This window comes from Aplidium turbinatum, chromosome 2 (assembly GCF_918807975.1).
Source record: "Aplidium turbinatum chromosome 2, kaAplTurb1.1, whole genome shotgun sequence".
NCBI classification, from domain to species: Eukaryota; Metazoa; Chordata; class Ascidiacea; order Aplousobranchia; family Polyclinidae; genus Aplidium; species Aplidium turbinatum.
Genome location: NC_137473.1, coordinates 31,296,386 through 31,313,402, shown reverse-complemented (window position 1 = coordinate 31,313,402; position 17,017 = coordinate 31,296,386). Strand labels below are relative to the sequence as shown.

Genomic DNA, 17,017 nt, shown 5'->3' with positions numbered 1-17,017 from the left:
AGTTGTATATTAAAAGGTCCCACTGCTGCACTGAGTGATAAGCTGAGGGCACACAAGAAGATGGTCCGCTGTTTTAGGTTTAGTGCCACAGACACGTAAATGGGCCTGTGTTGTACAACACAGTTAAATTTCAATGTCTACAAGAGCTGCTTTTACGAAGTTGCTAGGGTTTATTTTTTGCATTTTAAAGTAAAAACTATAAGTCATATTTTATAACTTAAGTTCATAACAACGTAGTTCTTTCACTGTTATCAGTTTCACAATCTTCTGACCACCAAACGAAATATGACAAATCACTTTTATTGGGGCTAAAGTAATGATAACTCTTATTGATTAGGTCCACGACAAAATCTTGCGTATTCTATTGATTGTGCCTTACTTTCTTTCATAGCATAGGAAGTAGGGGTGCAGAAGAGGCAGTCCCACTCCCACTACAAAACAAGGCGCAAATTTAGGCAGTAAATGTCCAATTATTTGGTCAAATTAAATATTGTTGCGTTTGTAAAAATATTTTTGCAAAGACAACCCCCCACCCCAAAATGTTTTATTATCCTACCGCTATGCTTTCTTGGGTAGCCTGCCACTGTAATTTAAATGATTAGTATTTTTCCTATCCAGTTGTAAGACTCTGAAATGTTTGAAATTGCATCTTCACCATTTGTGAAATAAATATGCACTCATTGAAAAACATCACTAGTTTCTTGAGTAAACTTTTCTTCACCAGTAAATTGATTACACTGAACTTGTCCTTATTGTCTACAAAATGTAAAGCGCGTGTTTACTTTTGTCAGAATCGCTGAGTTTGAAGAGACTTTAAAACGATGTGAACAAAAAAGCGTTCCTCTTGGTAGTGCGATGCTAAAGAAAGTCCTCCTACATCCGGGTGATGTGGAACCGGATGTTGAATTCGCATCCGTGATTAGGCAACCTGGGGAAGCAATGTCAGAGAACTTTTGGAAAGCTGACCTGAAGAAAAGAACGAGAAGGAAGGTTGTTTTCACAAAAGAAAATTGGTGTTACCGGCTAATTTTTTTGCTTTGTAAATATTATGTACCTTTTGTTGAGCATTATTTATTGAACCATTCGATACGACTATCACATTACATCCTTAATGAAAGAATTTTGCTCGTGGCTTACTGATACAGCATAGCTTTGTTTAAACCACCAAGCTGTCTACTTACAGAACTTTCATTTGCAATTTTTCTTTTAGCTGTTTTTTTTTTTAATTTACATCATAGGCTGAATCTATTACTAATGTTATAGAATCACACATAAAACCGCTAAATATAATATCGCTCATTCAGTACAAACATTTTTTGCGATTACCCCCTGGCTTACACAATGTATTTGTAATTTCAAAGAAGAGAAAAGCAAGCACTAACTTTTTATATCATTAGCTTTTGAAAGACAATGCATCACATACCTTGCAGCATTTTTGCCTACCCTGAGGTAGGCTAAGTGTTAAACTAAGTAGTTGTCAGGTTACTGATTAAGTTAGGTAGCCTTACTTGGATTGTTTTTATTTTTTATATTTTTATAGTTTTTATGCATATTATATTTTACATAATATATTAGCCTATATATATAATATACATTAAATCAAATATAGTTATTACTATATTTGATTTAATTCGCTCTGCTTCGCCTCTTTGCTTAGCATTGAGCACTTTTTGTAGTATTAATAGTTTTCATTGTTATAATATACATTATATATTTATACATAGCCTATATATTTTTATTGGTTTTTAGTTTATTTTATAGTATCTTAGTTTTTATACAGAAAATTAAAGAAAATGAGCAAAACAATAAACACATTCAAGAAAGGGCTAATTGCGACACTGATTCCGAAGAGGGCAGTCTACACAGTGAAGGGTCGAAGTTGAGTTGGTCAGATTCAGGTTCAAATTCAAGGGAAAGTGTGAACGATATTGTTGAGGCTTCACGTGTCATTGGTGTCCAGACAGCCAGATTTTCAAATCGAAAAAATGTGTTTAAACTGCCTTATTTTGAAAGTGGAGAATCGATCACACATCATAAGGTCAGTTCAAGGAAATTCAAGGTAGATGGTATAAATGAACAAGCTAAGTTTTTATATCCCAATGCAAGCACTTAGAAAACTTAGTAATCTAGTATCAATATTTTATGGTCAGATAGCAATTTCCAATTTGATGATAACTGACCACAACATAGCCTACATATCACAATATAACTTTACACTAAAAGTGATATAAAAAAAATTAAATCCGCAGATCTAGTTTAAAGGGCTTCGGAGCCGGCATAAAAAATGAAACTGCTAGAGCTCTTATATCAGAGCATAGCTCCGGAGCTATTTCATACCACTGCTCCAGCTCCGTTGCCGTATCTTCTCAAATAACATACGACTTAATACATAGTCGCCCACGATCAGTAATCACCCCAAGTTTAAAGTGTTACTAAATAGCAAACGTACAATCATCCAACAATTCTTAATTTTGTAATGGGTTGCTGTTAAATTATGTGAAATCAGCCAATAGCAACAGCATTTCATGAAATTCATTGGAGCTGGAGCTGTCTATCAAACAACTTGCTCCAGCTTCACTTGACTTTTACATACAGCTCCAGCTCCTTTTGAAAATGCAAAGCTCCTAGCTCCTTATAAAAATGCAAAGCTCCGAGACTCCTAGCTCCGTGGCTCCAGCTCCAAAGCAATGAAATTGTAGAGTTTGTGTTAGTACTTTCGTCACATCACAACCCAGATTTATATGGACTTTTCGTATTGTAGAGAAGGAAGGATTCGAACTCCGTAGGAAGTGAAGACACAGATGACACATCTGTCAATAAACACGACCACACCGTCATTCGCTTCCCCTCTTTGCGCGACACGTTGCCTGAAAGGTTTGTAAAATACTTTCATATACTTTGTTTCTTTGAGCGTCTATTCAATCCTTGTAGAAGAGGGATAGCTCTTGATGAATTGCTTTACCGACAACACACTAAGTGACTAGAGGTGGTTATAGACCATTAGTGAATGTAGCGTCTACAGTTTATTTTTACTTGATCTTATAGAAAAAGTAAAACTAAAATTGTAGAAGAAAACAAATACCACATATTGCAAAGCCAAGTGAATAAACAAAATAAGTGCGTATTCTCAATTTTTAATACCGTTGTCAGTTGTGTGGTGATAGGGCCTGCACGAATAGATGCCCAACCGATATCTCGGTTCGACACCTATCGAAAAACGCGGCTGTATCTTGACAAGGCAGTTAGCAACAAAGTCAAACTTCTCACCTTTCTGTTTACTTTATTAAAATCTAACTCACAGTCATAAATCTAGAATCTAGATACGGGACAAGCGACTTGCTATATGATTTTTTCTATACAACCCCATTGCCCAATGACAATGGATAGCTGTCTCTTTGTTTGTGTCGAATGGCTTACAAGATAGCTGAACACCTAGCATATCATGCTTGGCCAAGCTTGTATAAAACATCATTCTTTTACCTAAATTAAGCCATTGTTTTGGTAGCATATGAATCCCTTGGACCAGGGGTGTGCAACGTGCGGCCCGCGGGCCAAATGCGGCCCGCGAAGAAAAATTGTGCGGCACCCAAAGATGTGCCAATTTTGATTTGTGTGCGGCCCGCGAAAGGTGTTTATAATATAAGTCAGTCTGGTACGTGTGAACAGTTTATTGTAGAATGGATTATTGTACATTTCGCACCTTCTGTTAACTATCAGCACAGTTGGCCATATTTGTAAAAGGGGTGGACAAAGACTTGAACGAAACGGAAAACCTTCTGTCACTACAGTCAATGAAGGGCACGACAACTGGTGCTGACATCTTCACTGAAGTAATTGATGCTTTTGACAAGTTTGAACTGGACTTTTCCAGCTTATGCGGAATCGCAGCTGTTGGTTCTTGATCCATGTCCGGAACTGGCATTGGATCATAGGTCTCTTGAAGTCTGCCTTGAGGGAGAGAAAGACCGATGATGACAAAACAATTCTTTATTGTAAGTTATCATTTACCAGCAAAACCTTTGCGCAAAATGCTTGAAGTTCAAACAGGTCTTGAGCCCGGTTATTAAGGCAGTAAATTTCATTCGAGCAGGAGGGTTCAACCATCGTCAGTTTCAAAAGTTCCTGGATGATCTCAACACAACACATAAAGATCTACTGTACTTTTCCGAGGTGCGTTGGTTAAGCAAGCGCTGCATGTTGCGACGATTTTACAAACTGCGGAAAGAAGTCGTGAATTTTTTGAAACTTAAGGGGCACCCAATAGCTGTAATGGAAAACAAAAATTGGATATGCGATCTGGTTTTCTTGGTTGATATAACTACGCACCTAAATGATCTCAATACAAGACTGTAGCAAAAAAATCAGTATGCGAATGAAATATATGGTCACATAAAAGGCTTTATGAACAAATAACCTTGGAAAGCCCACATACAGACAGGAAACCTTTTCCACTTTCCAGCTTTGAAAGACTATGGAATACATAATGAGAAGAAAACTGAATTTGCAGACCAATTTGAAAAATTAATTATTGTATAAATTTTTGGCTCGTTTCAAGGACTTCAAATCTCATGAACATTTGTTTGATATCGCCACTCAATAGGGACAGTGACAAAGCAACAGCTGATATCCAATTTGAACTGATTGATCTTCAAGAGAAAACGGATTTGAAAGCAAAGTATTTAGAAACGAATCTTGGCGATTTTTACCGAAAACATCTCAACCAAGATGACTTTTCACATTTGAAAAAATTCATGGCTTCAAAAATGGCTCTTTTTGGCTCAACGTATTTGTGCAAACAATTTTTTTCTAAAATGGGTGTCTTAAAATCTCAATATTGATCGGTTCTGACAGACGAACACTTGAAAAATGGACTTCGAATTGCGAGCACTTCCATAGTAAATTTGGAAAAAGTCGTCGGGAAAAGAATCCAGCTGCAAATTTCTCACTGAACTCGTTCAAAGTCGGTGTGACAATAAATTTAAATAGCAGTTTTCTTCACAAATTTATGCCTCTTAACTTATTATTTCTGCAAGGAAACCCCTAATAATGCCATAAGAATAACATGAATAACAAAAAAAAACTACATTTTTGTGCCTGCAACTACTAGAAAGCATAATTATGTTAAACAAACGTGCGGCCCGCAGTTTCACCCAGATATTTATATCTGGCCCTCTTGTAATAAAGGTTGCACACCCCTGCCTTGGACAATAAAAGATTCGCTTTCGTGACTTTAATCTACAGCCTATTTTCAAATTTTGTGTAGGCTACATTTAAGTTAGGCTGCATACAACGCTGAAAGTATATCTTGAAAAGATGCCTTTTGTACTTGCTAAACGTTAAATCTTCCCAGGCCTTAATGTAGCCGTTTATGCAGTTCGCCCTGTTTGAAATTATCTAAAACATGCGCGATTTTTAGCCTTAGAGCTGAAATAAGTGTAGAACGAATAGCTTTCGAAGTCATTTGTCGAAAGTAAATGAAACTAATCGAATAAGGGATCCTTGTAAACTACAGTCTATTCTCTTGTCTATCTTTCTTAAAGCTAAAACCTGATGGTTGATTCATAACATAGATGGCATTACAGTTTTAATCATGCAGGAAAAAATTTATACAACTATGCATTATGTTGTGTGTAGGCTATATTAAAGCGTCGAAATGCTTGAAGTGACTTAAACTTATTCCCTAACTTTTAGAAAAAAGTTGTGGTTGCGTTTTCTAACATACATGTTTTTTTCAATCAACTCATCTTTTTGCGATTTTTTAATGTGCGGTAACGAGAATCTAATCATACTGAGCTCACAATTTTTGTTTTTACGTTCACTCAGACATTACATGAATCTTTCCACTGGTAGAGCACTTATTGGCCGAAAGGTTGATTGTTGGATGAGCGCTGAAGAATTTGAGAATATAAACAGGTAGGACTTTTTAGTGATATGGTTGGTTGGTTGGTTTTGAATCTTTATCCTTGGACTGACAAAGCCTTGATAGGTTATTCCTGGTAGTTTTGCATAGGCCTACTTGTAGAGGCTCTTGACGCAGGGCCGGTTACCGAGATTGGCAGAGTGAAGTTTTCCGATTGTTAAAGTCTTGTTGAAGTGAGCTTCATGCTGGAACCTCTGTCCTCTAGGCTACTCTACACAGTAGACTACAGTACACCTTACAGTATGCTAGTGCATTAAGCGCAGCACGTAAAATTAGCATGCGTCTAAACGTGAAACGTTTTAGCGCTACTCTGTGAATGGCCTGCGTGTTAGCTGTGTTGCAGCTGCTCACTTTACAATATTTTTCTGTCACAAATGCAATTACATAGGCTTGCTGTCATTGAATTGGAAGTTCCAGAACAAAAAACACCATCGATAAGTGTTGCTCACTGAACTTTCTCAATTTTCATTGGAAGTTCAAACGTTTTGATTATATTTAACCTCTGCTCTGAGCTACACGTAGACCCAACTTGTGATTCATTGAGCAACACTTCGATGCAATGTAACTTTCATAAAACGACAAAACAGGTAAACCTTATACTGTATACTATTACTATAGTGTATAAGGTGCGTTGGTGCAAGTTATGATATAATCGCCTGCATGGCCGAGTGGTGCTAGCCCTGGTTCTACATTTGTTGGGGCGCTGGTTTGACACCGTTCAAGAGCATCTTGCTGTGTCTTTGGAAAGACACAAAGGCGTGCCTGAAGGTAGACTCGAAGACTGGTTTCCTTGCCTTGTCATCTATTTAATTTACACCTTCAATCTACCGAGCGTAAGCCTGGATAGTGGATACGACAAAAAATAATATTGCCTAAAAGCCCAATATTTTACTGTAATACTTATAACATTTAGACTAGGCCTACTTTGCCGCATTACAATAGGTGAGATCAATCTATCACAGCTCTAAGGAACTTTGGTATTGGTCATAATATGTCGTGATTTCTATAAATAAAAATTGAGGTATCTAGAATGTTACCTCAATCACTGGACCAGTGCCGCGAATTGTAAAAATAAGCGCTCTATGCCTATGAGGGATATCTTTAGTCAAATTGCCTTTAAAGATATTGTCATTCCTGTGATATTATTTCAGCACGCTTGTGGATACTCCGTTACGTCGACAAAAACCAAATTCCAACGCCTTTTGGCCTGGTCATTATAACAAGATGCGACTGTGGAGAAGCCCATGTGACTCTCACCGTCCTCCTAAATGCGATAATAGCAAGAGCAAAAGAAGTGTTTTCCATCTTGTAAAAACTTTACCTCATAATGGTCATAGATCAAACTATGGCTACGATAATAACATGTTGACGTGGCCAACAGATGGACGGTATGTCAAGTACGGTGATATTGATCAAGACAAAGTCTATCATATCTAGTCGGCTTCTCCCTGAAGACACAGTTCCTTATCAATGTGATCTCTGTAGCCTATACCGTCTACTTCATACCTTATACGTGTTGCACTACATAAGTAGGGGGGAAGTAATCGGCTTTTTTTCCATATTCAACTTTAGCCCTGGCTTTAGAATACAACGATACATTCTAAGATCTCTAAAAAAACATTGCAACTTCTGTCCAACCCCCCCCCCCCCACTCTGAAAATTACTTTTCGCGTTTTTTTTTTACACATGCGCTTCGCGTTTAACGGCCTAACATTGTATGGACGTCACTTTTGTTTGTGGCATAAAATTTCAAATATTATTTGCTACTGCACTAAAACACATTAACTATGTTGCAAAAATGCCGTAAACAATTTTCTGGTCTTGGTTTCATCGTAAAACACAGTAAAGTGGTCGTTTCGATTTGTGCGCATGACTATGCGCATGCGCAAAAGCGTGACATTAAGGCAAACAGCTTGCATGAAACTGGTTGTAGTTAAGCCTCCATAAATTGACCTAAACCTACCTCCAAAAACTAATTTTCAAAAAATAAAAGTCGCTTTTAGCTTGTTTTGTTATGATAACTGATAAAACGTCTTTGGCTTCTGTCTGCAAAAATTTACTTTGCATTTTCGATTTAAGCCCTCATTCTGACATTTCCGCTCAATTCCTCTCCATCTACTTGTCTATTTTACAGTATCTGCTGGTTTCAGTTTAGTAACTTAGACTGACCTGCCTTTGGTGTGCTTCAGCTGCAATAACCAATTGAAAACTTGAGGACAACTGCCAAGATATTTCTCAACAGCAAGTTGTTATGATGGATGGTGGTTGTCGAAAGGTAGTTAGTAAGAAAGCTCATCAGTAGGATACTAGACAATGTACTGATCCTGTGAAGTTAACTTTCAGAAGGTCTTTTCTTAAATTCTCTTACGTGCAATCCACGGCATTGCACTGTTTATTCAATCAATCAATCAATCGTTTATTTATCAAAAAACAAAACACAAAAGTGACATAAAACAATAATACATACAATGTTGAGGTTTTGTTATTGATAGGGAGACAACGAAACGACCATACGGTCAACTAGTCAGTTGCCACTAGTCAGTCAGTTTCAACATTGCACAATGAACTGTTTATTCTTGAAACCTAACGTGTTCCCCCGATTGTTTCTTGACCTACAACTAAGTCAAATATGGAGAGTTTAGCACCACGATTTTTGGTTAACCTGTAGGCTACACCGGTGGAAGCCCAGCTTGACCCTATAATATCTATAGCAGTGGTTCCCAACCGAGGTGCCGCGGCACCCTGGGGTGCCAATTGCAATGCTCAAGGGTGCCGCAAGATATTGCAATATTCCGGCCCATTCATTATTTTAACTTTAACCCGTTAAGTGCGGAATTTATTTATTTCTAACCGAGTTTCAGTGCGCATTAAGTTGCGCGTCTCGTAGTTATTCCCGGCTCCTTTCTGGAGGGTCGCTTAGTGGAGAAGTCGCTGACGGTAAGTAGGTAATCCGCGGCAAGCCTTTGTTTTCTCGCCCAGGAAAAACAACGTGAAAGAGATTTTGACTCGTTGCTGTTCTTTCCATAAAAACGTTTGAAACGCACCATTATTGCCAGGTTTCATGATTTTATTTTGCAAAGAATTCGAGAAATCCAGTTTTAATGGACTCTCATATTGTTTTGAATCTTAAAGAAGAATTAATTGACATTCGTAACGATGGAAATTTTAAGCTTATGCACAAGCAGATGCCTCTCCACGACTTCTGGATAAAAATTCAAAATAAATATCCTTGCGTTGGAAAGAAAGCTATTGTGCTTTTGCTGCAGTTTTCCATGTCATAGCCTACCTATGTGAGAGTGGATTTTCCGTAACGAACTAAAAAGCGAGAACGACTGCTTGTAGTCGAGGAATAAATGCGAGTGGCTTTATCGAATGTGCCCCCACATATTAAGGGACTTTGTGCAAGAAGTCAAGCCCAAATTTTACACTGACTTTTGAATAACAACATTTATTTACGCGCGCTATACTGTACAACTCATTCTGTGTTATTTCATACAGTTATTTGAAATACAGAAACCTCATAGAATTGATCCAGTTTTGCCAGGGTGCCGCAAACTATTTATCTCTTTGATAGGGTGCCGCAAGGTCTAAAAGGTTGGGAACCACTGATCTATAGCTTAGCTAGCAATAAACATAAACTACTTTGACCTTATAATTGTGTTATATCCGTAGATGCACATTTGACTTGTTTCATAATGACATGTAGGCGATTTCCATCACTATCTGCTCCAGTGATAGGCTAGTAGCAACCATTAGCCTACTAATAATTTACATACTGTAGAGTGATGGCTACATTATGTATATTTCCTGGACATGACCAAGGCTACAACGGATCTTGTGATTAAACTTTTCACAGTGTCTAAAAAGTAATTTTATGATACAACATACTACATGATTAAACGGCTGTAGTTTTTAAAAAAAATTCCAGATAACTAAATATTTCCATAGAAATTCCGACGTTGTTAGACGAAAAAGTATTTATGGACCCAAAGTAGGCTGTTTCTATTGTGGGAGAAAAGGTTGCATAGGTTAGGCCTATTGTAAACATGATACCGTCAGGGACTTTAATTTGGAGTAGATTTTCCATGTAGCCTATTCCCACAAAAATAATATAGGCCTAAGTCTACACTACAGAAATATTCATACATTAATTATGAGCAAAAATCCTGCAAAAGTTTCGAAATAAATTTCAAGTGGATATGGTACCGTAACATTTATTTTATTTGTTAATTTGGCCAGTTCTATAGGCCTACAAAATTTGAAAATACAACTTCGTAGGCCTATATAAACTTTTCGATCTACTTTTGAATTTACCAATGACCCATATGGATTCGTACTGCTATCAATAGCCTACTAATCAAAGAAATAGAGAGTAGGCTCTCGCACTAAATTGACAAATTCAAGTGCATGGTGAAGCTTTCACCACACAGGTGTGTCTTCTTTAGTGACTACATATCTATCATATCAAAGAAGGTTCAAGTTCTACTTTTGTAGGAATAATAGCCTACGTGTCGGCTACGAAGGCATAGCCTACTTTTGTGGCAAAAGCTATACAATACCCTTGGATCAATTTAATGTGGTAGCCTATTCTCTATTTCTTCCATAGCCTACAGAATATCTGTAATTTCGGTACGCTTTTACGCATGCGCGTAGTCTTGAGCACAAATCAAAATGATCACTTTCTCGTGTTTACGATCAACTAAGACCAGAAAAGCTGTTTTCTTCGTCGTATGAGCTGTTCTTCTGGACTATATGTTTGGGCATGATGTCATCAGCCACTCGACAGTCTCGTCATCCAGGGCCTTCAGTCCAGGCGCTCCATGTGGTGGTTGATGGATTGGGCAGTCATGGACGACATGATCTACTGTCTGGTCTGTGGCGCCACACTCGCATCCCGGTGAGGGAGCCAGGCCCCATTTGCACATGTCTGAACGAAAGCGACCGACGCCGGTTCGTAGGCGGTTAAGCCGGACCCACGCAAGTCTTGCGAGGGACATTCCCGGAGGATGGGGATCGACGTCGGGTAGGAAATCACGGAGTCGGGAAGTGTTGTTTTGCCACTCCATGTTCCATGTGTAGTTCGTCCAGTGTGCCGCACTTATTCCAAGATCTTCAACGTTGTTCAGAAGCTGTCGTGCGGCGGGCACAAATGGGCGTCTTGATTTCAGTCGCTGCTGTCCTCCAGGTAGGCGCTGGAATGTACTGTGGAGGAGGTGGTCGGGGTCCAGTGCGCGACGAGCAAGGGAAATCATGGCTCCTTTACGGCGAAGCTCAGCAGGTTGGATGCCTGCAAGGATGGGAAGGCAATCCGTTGGAGTGGGACGCAGGCATCCAGTCACAGTGCGTAGTGCGTCATTGATGGCGGTGTCAATGTGGCGGGTGTGAGAGCTGCGGCACCACACTGGTGCGCAGTACTCAGCGGTAGAATGGACAAGGGCCAAGGTAGCTGTGCGAAGGGTTTTCGCATCAGCTCCCCAGCCGGAAGCCGCCTCAAAAGTGCAACGCGCGCAGATAGTTTTTTGCGCAGTGACTCTAGGTGTCGTCGGTACGTGAGTGACCTGTCCAGGGTTACGCCGAGGTAGGTGGGTTCGGCGCAGTAGGGTAGGTGTTCGTCATCGGTGGTAATGTTGATCTCACGTTTTGCTTCCTTGTTGTTTAGGTGGAAGGCCGCCGACACTGTCTTTGCCTTGCTGAGCTGTAGCTTCCATTTCTGGAGATATGTTGATATAGTTGACATGTCCTGGCTTAGGTTCCTCTCCATTGACTGCCAATCTCCGGCTGGATGCAGGAGAGCCAGATCGTCTGCATAAGCATACTTCCTGGAGATGGTGTCAGGCAGGTCATAGATGTAAGTGTTAAAGAGGAGGGGAGCCAGGACAGAGCCCTGTGGGACGCCGTTCCTGAGTCGACGTAGTCTACTTCGTCGGCCGCTACCGGTGGAAAGGGTAAAGCTGCGGTTTTGCACAAGTTCCATAATCATATGGACCATGTGCCTGTCAGGAAGGAGACGGAGTAGTTTGCAGGTAAGGCCGCTGTGCCATACAGTGTCGTAGGCAGCCGTGAGATCGACAAACACGGCGCCAGCCTTCTTTTTTGCCGAGAAGCTGTCCTCGATGTCTTGGGTCATCAGAGTGACCTGGTATACAGTTGATCTTCCGTGGCGAAAGCCGGCTTGTTCCCGAGGGAGCTGAGGATCTATTATCGGTTCGACACGGGCGTAGATAAGTCTTTCGAGTATCTTGAAGGGGATACAGAGCAGAGAGATGGGGCGATAGCTCTTCGGATCCCCTGGGGGCTTCTTCGGCTTTGGGACTGCAACCACTAGGGCTCTTCTCCAGATTCTTGGGATGCGCAGGTGACGCAAGCAGCAGGAAAGGAATTCTTTTAACCAGGACCTCATAGAGGGGGCAGCTTGGAGTATTAGTTCCGGGCATAGGTGGTCAAGGCCCGGGGATTTGCCTGGCTTTAAGTGCTGGAGGGCGGAGGCAAATTCTTCTGGGGTAAACTCACCAGAGATGTTGCCCTCGACAGGTGTTGGGACCTTCCAGAGGTTCGTCATTTCCTTGAGGACGGACTTGTCTGATTCACGGTCTCTCGTTCTGTGCACTCCATTTTTCACAAGTTGTGAGGCGATGGCATTTGCTGAAATGGGGCATTGGCGACGAGAGGCACGTGATCTGCCAGTGAGGTTGTTGAGTGTACTCCAAGCTGTGCGGCTGGAGTGCGTGAAGTCGATTGAGTCTATGGCTTCTGTCCAGCGCTTCTTCCTCTTTGAATCCAATCTTGCCAGCAGGGCTGTTGCTGAGTTGGTGGTGGCGGTACCCTGGGGGGAACGGAGGAAGTCGCGGTAAAGCCTGTCGCACTCCACATCCCAGCAAGGTATGTAGTTTTTCCGTCGACCTCGCGGGATGGAGTCTTTTGCCGCAGATATGATTGCATCACAGAAGTCCTGGTAGGCTTCATCCACTTTGATGGTGTGTGGGGGTGGGAGGTACTGCGTAGCTTCGTTTGTGAGGAAGCTGTAGTATTCCCAATCGGCCTTTCTGAAGTTCCATCGCTTGACAGGCTTGCTCGGAATAGGTGTGGCAAGCAAGGGGGCCGTGATTAGCGAGGGTCGGTGTTGAGACCTTGGGAACTTCTCTAACACACGTCTGTCCGGCTGGCGATCATCGGGGTCATCACTTGCGAAAGCCAGGTCTGGGTTCGTGCCAGTGTTCCAACGACCGGAGTGGAAGCTCGGTGCGCCCTTAGGATCGTATAAGAGGGCGAGGTTGTTGTTGGTTGCCCAAGCGGCCAGACTATCTCCGTCGTTGTTGATGGAGTTGTACCCCCAGTCAGTGTGGTGGCAGTTAAAATCGCCAGCGTAGAGGCTGGGGTGGGGGAACACTGGGATGGCTGTTGATGTTATCCGCGAAGGTGGGGGCTTGTAGACATTGACGATGTTGTAGCCTGCTACATCTACACAAAGCCACTCGATCTCCGATTGAGCTTGGGATTGGTCAACCAAGGACCAGCTCAGCCGGTCATGGACAAACGTGGCGAGGCCGTATTTCCTGCTGCAGGTTGCGCCTGCGAGTGTGAAGTTGGTTATTACCAACTTATCCACAGATGTACAGTGAGTCTCCTGGAGGAGGATGATGAGGGCTTGGTGGCCAGGTGCTCGATGATGTTGAGCTTGCTGGCCGTGATGCCCTCGGTGTTCAGCTGCAGTACGGTGGGTCGTCGGTACTTTTCGACAGTGCGAGCACTGCCGTGCCCTGAAAAGAGCATTTTCCTACCCACCCTGCGCTGAACAGTCTCATTAGCTCTTGTTTGACAAGCTTCGTTTCGCATACGTATTTTGTATAATTTCGTATGTTACTGACGGGGGGGACCACGTGAAGGTGCTTGTCTTCCTCCCCGTAACGATGCTCAAAAGCTGTTTGCGACTGTCTTACAACATTATTAATGTGTTTTGGTACAGCAGGCTAGTAAATAATGTTTGAATTTTAAAAGCCATAAACAAAAAATGACGTCAAGGCAGTAGGCCTAATTTTTATGGTAGGGAGTTTTTTTTGGACGGAAACACTGTTGTATCCTAACATTAAAGCTAAAGTTGAAATTAAATTTACCTCCTTCCCCTAACATAAGCGTATTAACTGACAACTAATGTCAAGTTGGGTTTGAGTAAAAGAAAAGCAGTCTGTCACATGATACGTAGCCTAACTTATTTGCAGAGTTCGGAAGGTAACTTTTTAACAACCGATAGCCTAACGCCATAGTCAAACCGTAACGACCAGGGATTAGAAATCCCTGCGTAACGATGCTCAAAAGTGACTGCTTCACTGAAATGCAGGGGTGCGGGTCTGCCAGCTAACTAACTGATCAATTCCTTGCACTCCTATCGTGGCTTTTGGGCTGTCGCCAAGCCTTTTGCGCTTAGTTTTTGTGTGGCCTACCGTACCGTTCTATGCATCGTTTGTCAAATCATTAATCTTCGTTGTAGGCCTAACGCTGTCAATGTTATTAAAAATGCAAAAAAACTTTTAATGGCTATCAATATGTTGAAACACGAGTTTATATCCTTAGCCTAAGAAGTCTATAGCTACACTTTTTGATAAAAATGATAAATTGTCTGGATGGTGTAATGGTCAAATTTGCATCCGGCCGAAAGGGCAAAGTGAACCCACCTTGACCCCCCCCCCCCCAACCGAAAACCTGCGGGCGCCCTTGACAAGTTAGACTTTTTTGTAGCATGATTTGGACATTATACAGTAGGCTACTAAAGTTTTCTATTTTCATGCTTAGAGATAGGTTTATTCAGAAAAGTTATGAGTGAACAAGGGGCAGGAGATTCTGCTTGTGATGCTGATATTATTGCCGTTAAAACACCAAAGTTTTAGCTCTTGTACTTTCGCAAAAAAGACTGAAATAATTACTGCTGGTAGGCCAAGTCACCTTTTAGATCTTGCCAAACAAACTAATTCGTGTGTTCGAAGATTTAACCATGATCTTTACAAAAGTTCATTGTGGTTGTGTGGAAGGTCAATGTAGCCGACAAACAAATTATATTGGTCATGTTTGCTTTTTTCAACCGACAAATCTGCATAGAATTTACGAAATGGTGGTTAATAATCTACATCTTGAATTCCCAAATGCAATGTATTTTTTCAACATTGGGAGGCATGTCTTCATTTTTCACCTCCTTTTCAAAACAAATGTCTGTGTTAGATGATACAGTGAAAGCAAGGTTTCCCAAACTTGCACCGACAAGATGAAGTTACTCATCTCGTCTTGTGGAAACTGTCAAAGCTAACCTCGATGACTTTTCAGCTTTTTCAACATTGCATCCATTTACTGACTATTTGTTTAATGTTCTGAAATCGAAATCTACGGACATCTTGTTTTTTGCAAAAGAAATCGCAACATCGATTCAGGAACTTCAAGATATCCGAAAAAACAAATTTGGTGGTATCTGGGAAGCAGTTGTGGCACATTGTGGCTTGCCCACTTCTCGGAAAAGGCACCATGGACGTGATGCAACAGTGCATACACAGACAGGGTACTATTTTTTTGAAATTCTGGATACTATCATAGTAGCCTACAAATGCGACAACGATTTAAGTCGATAAAAGAGTTGCAATTTGTTGAACTTGTAGATAGACTGTGCCCGGTTTCAGCAACATGACCAAAGCTTTCCTGAAAGAAGGTTTGAGTGCCTAATTCGATCCTACAGCTCTCGCTTTGATTTTTCTGGTCTTTGATCTGAATTCACTGTGTTATATTCACACGGACACTTCTGAAAGCAAAGTGTTGAGCAGATGTATAAGTTTCTAACTGAAAATCAGTGATAACTTATCATGGATTTAAGGAGATTTACAAATTGGCAGTGCTGATTCTAACTTTGCCATATTCTACTTTATCAGTCGAGGAATCATTTTCTGCTCTCAAGAGGATCAAAACGTATTTGAGAAACAATCAAGGACAAGAGGCTGTCTAACTTGTCACTGATGTCTATTGAAAAAAGTCTTTTGAAAGAAATGATGTCAAAACTTGAAACTTAGCAGTGTTGGCCTACTAAGATTTGCAGGAAACGTCGAGTTGAGTAGCAGCATCAGCAAAGGTCGTTGCATAGGGGCGTGTTACCCACTATCAGATAGAGTGACTGTTTCGAGTAGAGAAGACGTAGTAGTACCACTGTTGATGTTCTTTAATTTTAGCCGCAGTTTTTGCCCGTTTGTGTGTAAAAGCTACTTTTAATAAGTTAATAGCTGTTTATCTGCTAATAAATTTCATATAAATATTACCATAAAAGTGTTTCCAGAAAGCACTACAACCCATTATTTGAGTGTATTTTTGCAAATATTTCCGGGAGTGCATGCCCTAGAATACGATTCATGTCCTTGCTCAACCGACCAGAATACGCCACTTGTTTTAGAAGGGAGTCTCGGAAAGTTAATCATAGGCCTGCGATAGTGTAATCAAGTTCTTCCGTAGGAAATTCACAACACTGTGCTCATCACTTCCCATAACTTGTGATAGCGGTCGGGTGCAACAATTGAAATTTCAAAACCAGAAGCTTTTGTAGCAGGCCATGCCACCAATATTTCCAGTAAGGCCTATGTGGTAGAAAGATTGTTATCAACGAACTGACATAGAACGGAGTTGTCCTTGAAAGGTGCAACTGTCCCACTGGAGGATGAACTATCGTGCTTCAGTTGTGCTGACAATTTCCATACGAACCACTGCGTTTGCAGAATGAAGTCAAGACCTTTTTATTTTTTGCGACTTCCGTGCAACCTACGCCGAGAGCATGCATATTATATAAAGATCATGATGTTTAGTCTGATGCCAGACATTCCTTGATAAGCGAGAAATACCAGTCTCACATACGTCGAAAGGGTTTTGTACTAAACAATTGAGTTCAATAAGTAGAACAATGAATACCACTCCGGGCAAGCATTTTTCTATTAGGCTACTTCCACAGCATGTTTAGCTAGAAATTTTTAAAACACACTTTTTATTAATCCCACCCACAACCATAAGATATGTTGAAACACGTTTTTTTTGTTGTGCGTTGTGCGTGACGTTGCTTTAAAATGATGAAGAACATCATAG

At 40.9% G+C, this 17,017-nt stretch overlaps 1 protein-coding gene across 3 annotated transcripts in view; it reads left to right on the top strand.

The window, feature by feature from the left end:
- The window catches only part of LOC145787347 (uncharacterized), a 35,281-nt gene extending 25,647 nt beyond the window's left edge, over positions 1-9,634 (top strand). The window contains exons 6-11 of one of the 3 annotated variants that reach the window (XR_014291389.1): positions 792-990; positions 1,781-2,038; positions 2,762-2,874; positions 5,824-5,913; positions 7,072-8,310; positions 8,463-9,634. Coding sequence is in view for 1 of the 3 variants with exons in the window: in XM_082599078.1 (XP_082455204.1) it covers positions 792-990; positions 1,781-2,038; positions 2,762-2,874; positions 5,824-5,913; positions 7,072-7,357 (946 nt within the window). In the remaining 2 variants the exon portion in view is untranslated. Of the gene's footprint in view, positions 1-791; positions 991-1,780; positions 2,039-2,761; positions 2,875-5,823; positions 5,914-7,071 lie in introns of all 3 variants that reach the window. The other 2 variants (XR_014291390.1, XM_082599078.1) reach the window with 2 other exon arrangements.
- The last annotated feature ends 7,383 nt before the right edge of the window (positions 9,635-17,017 follow it).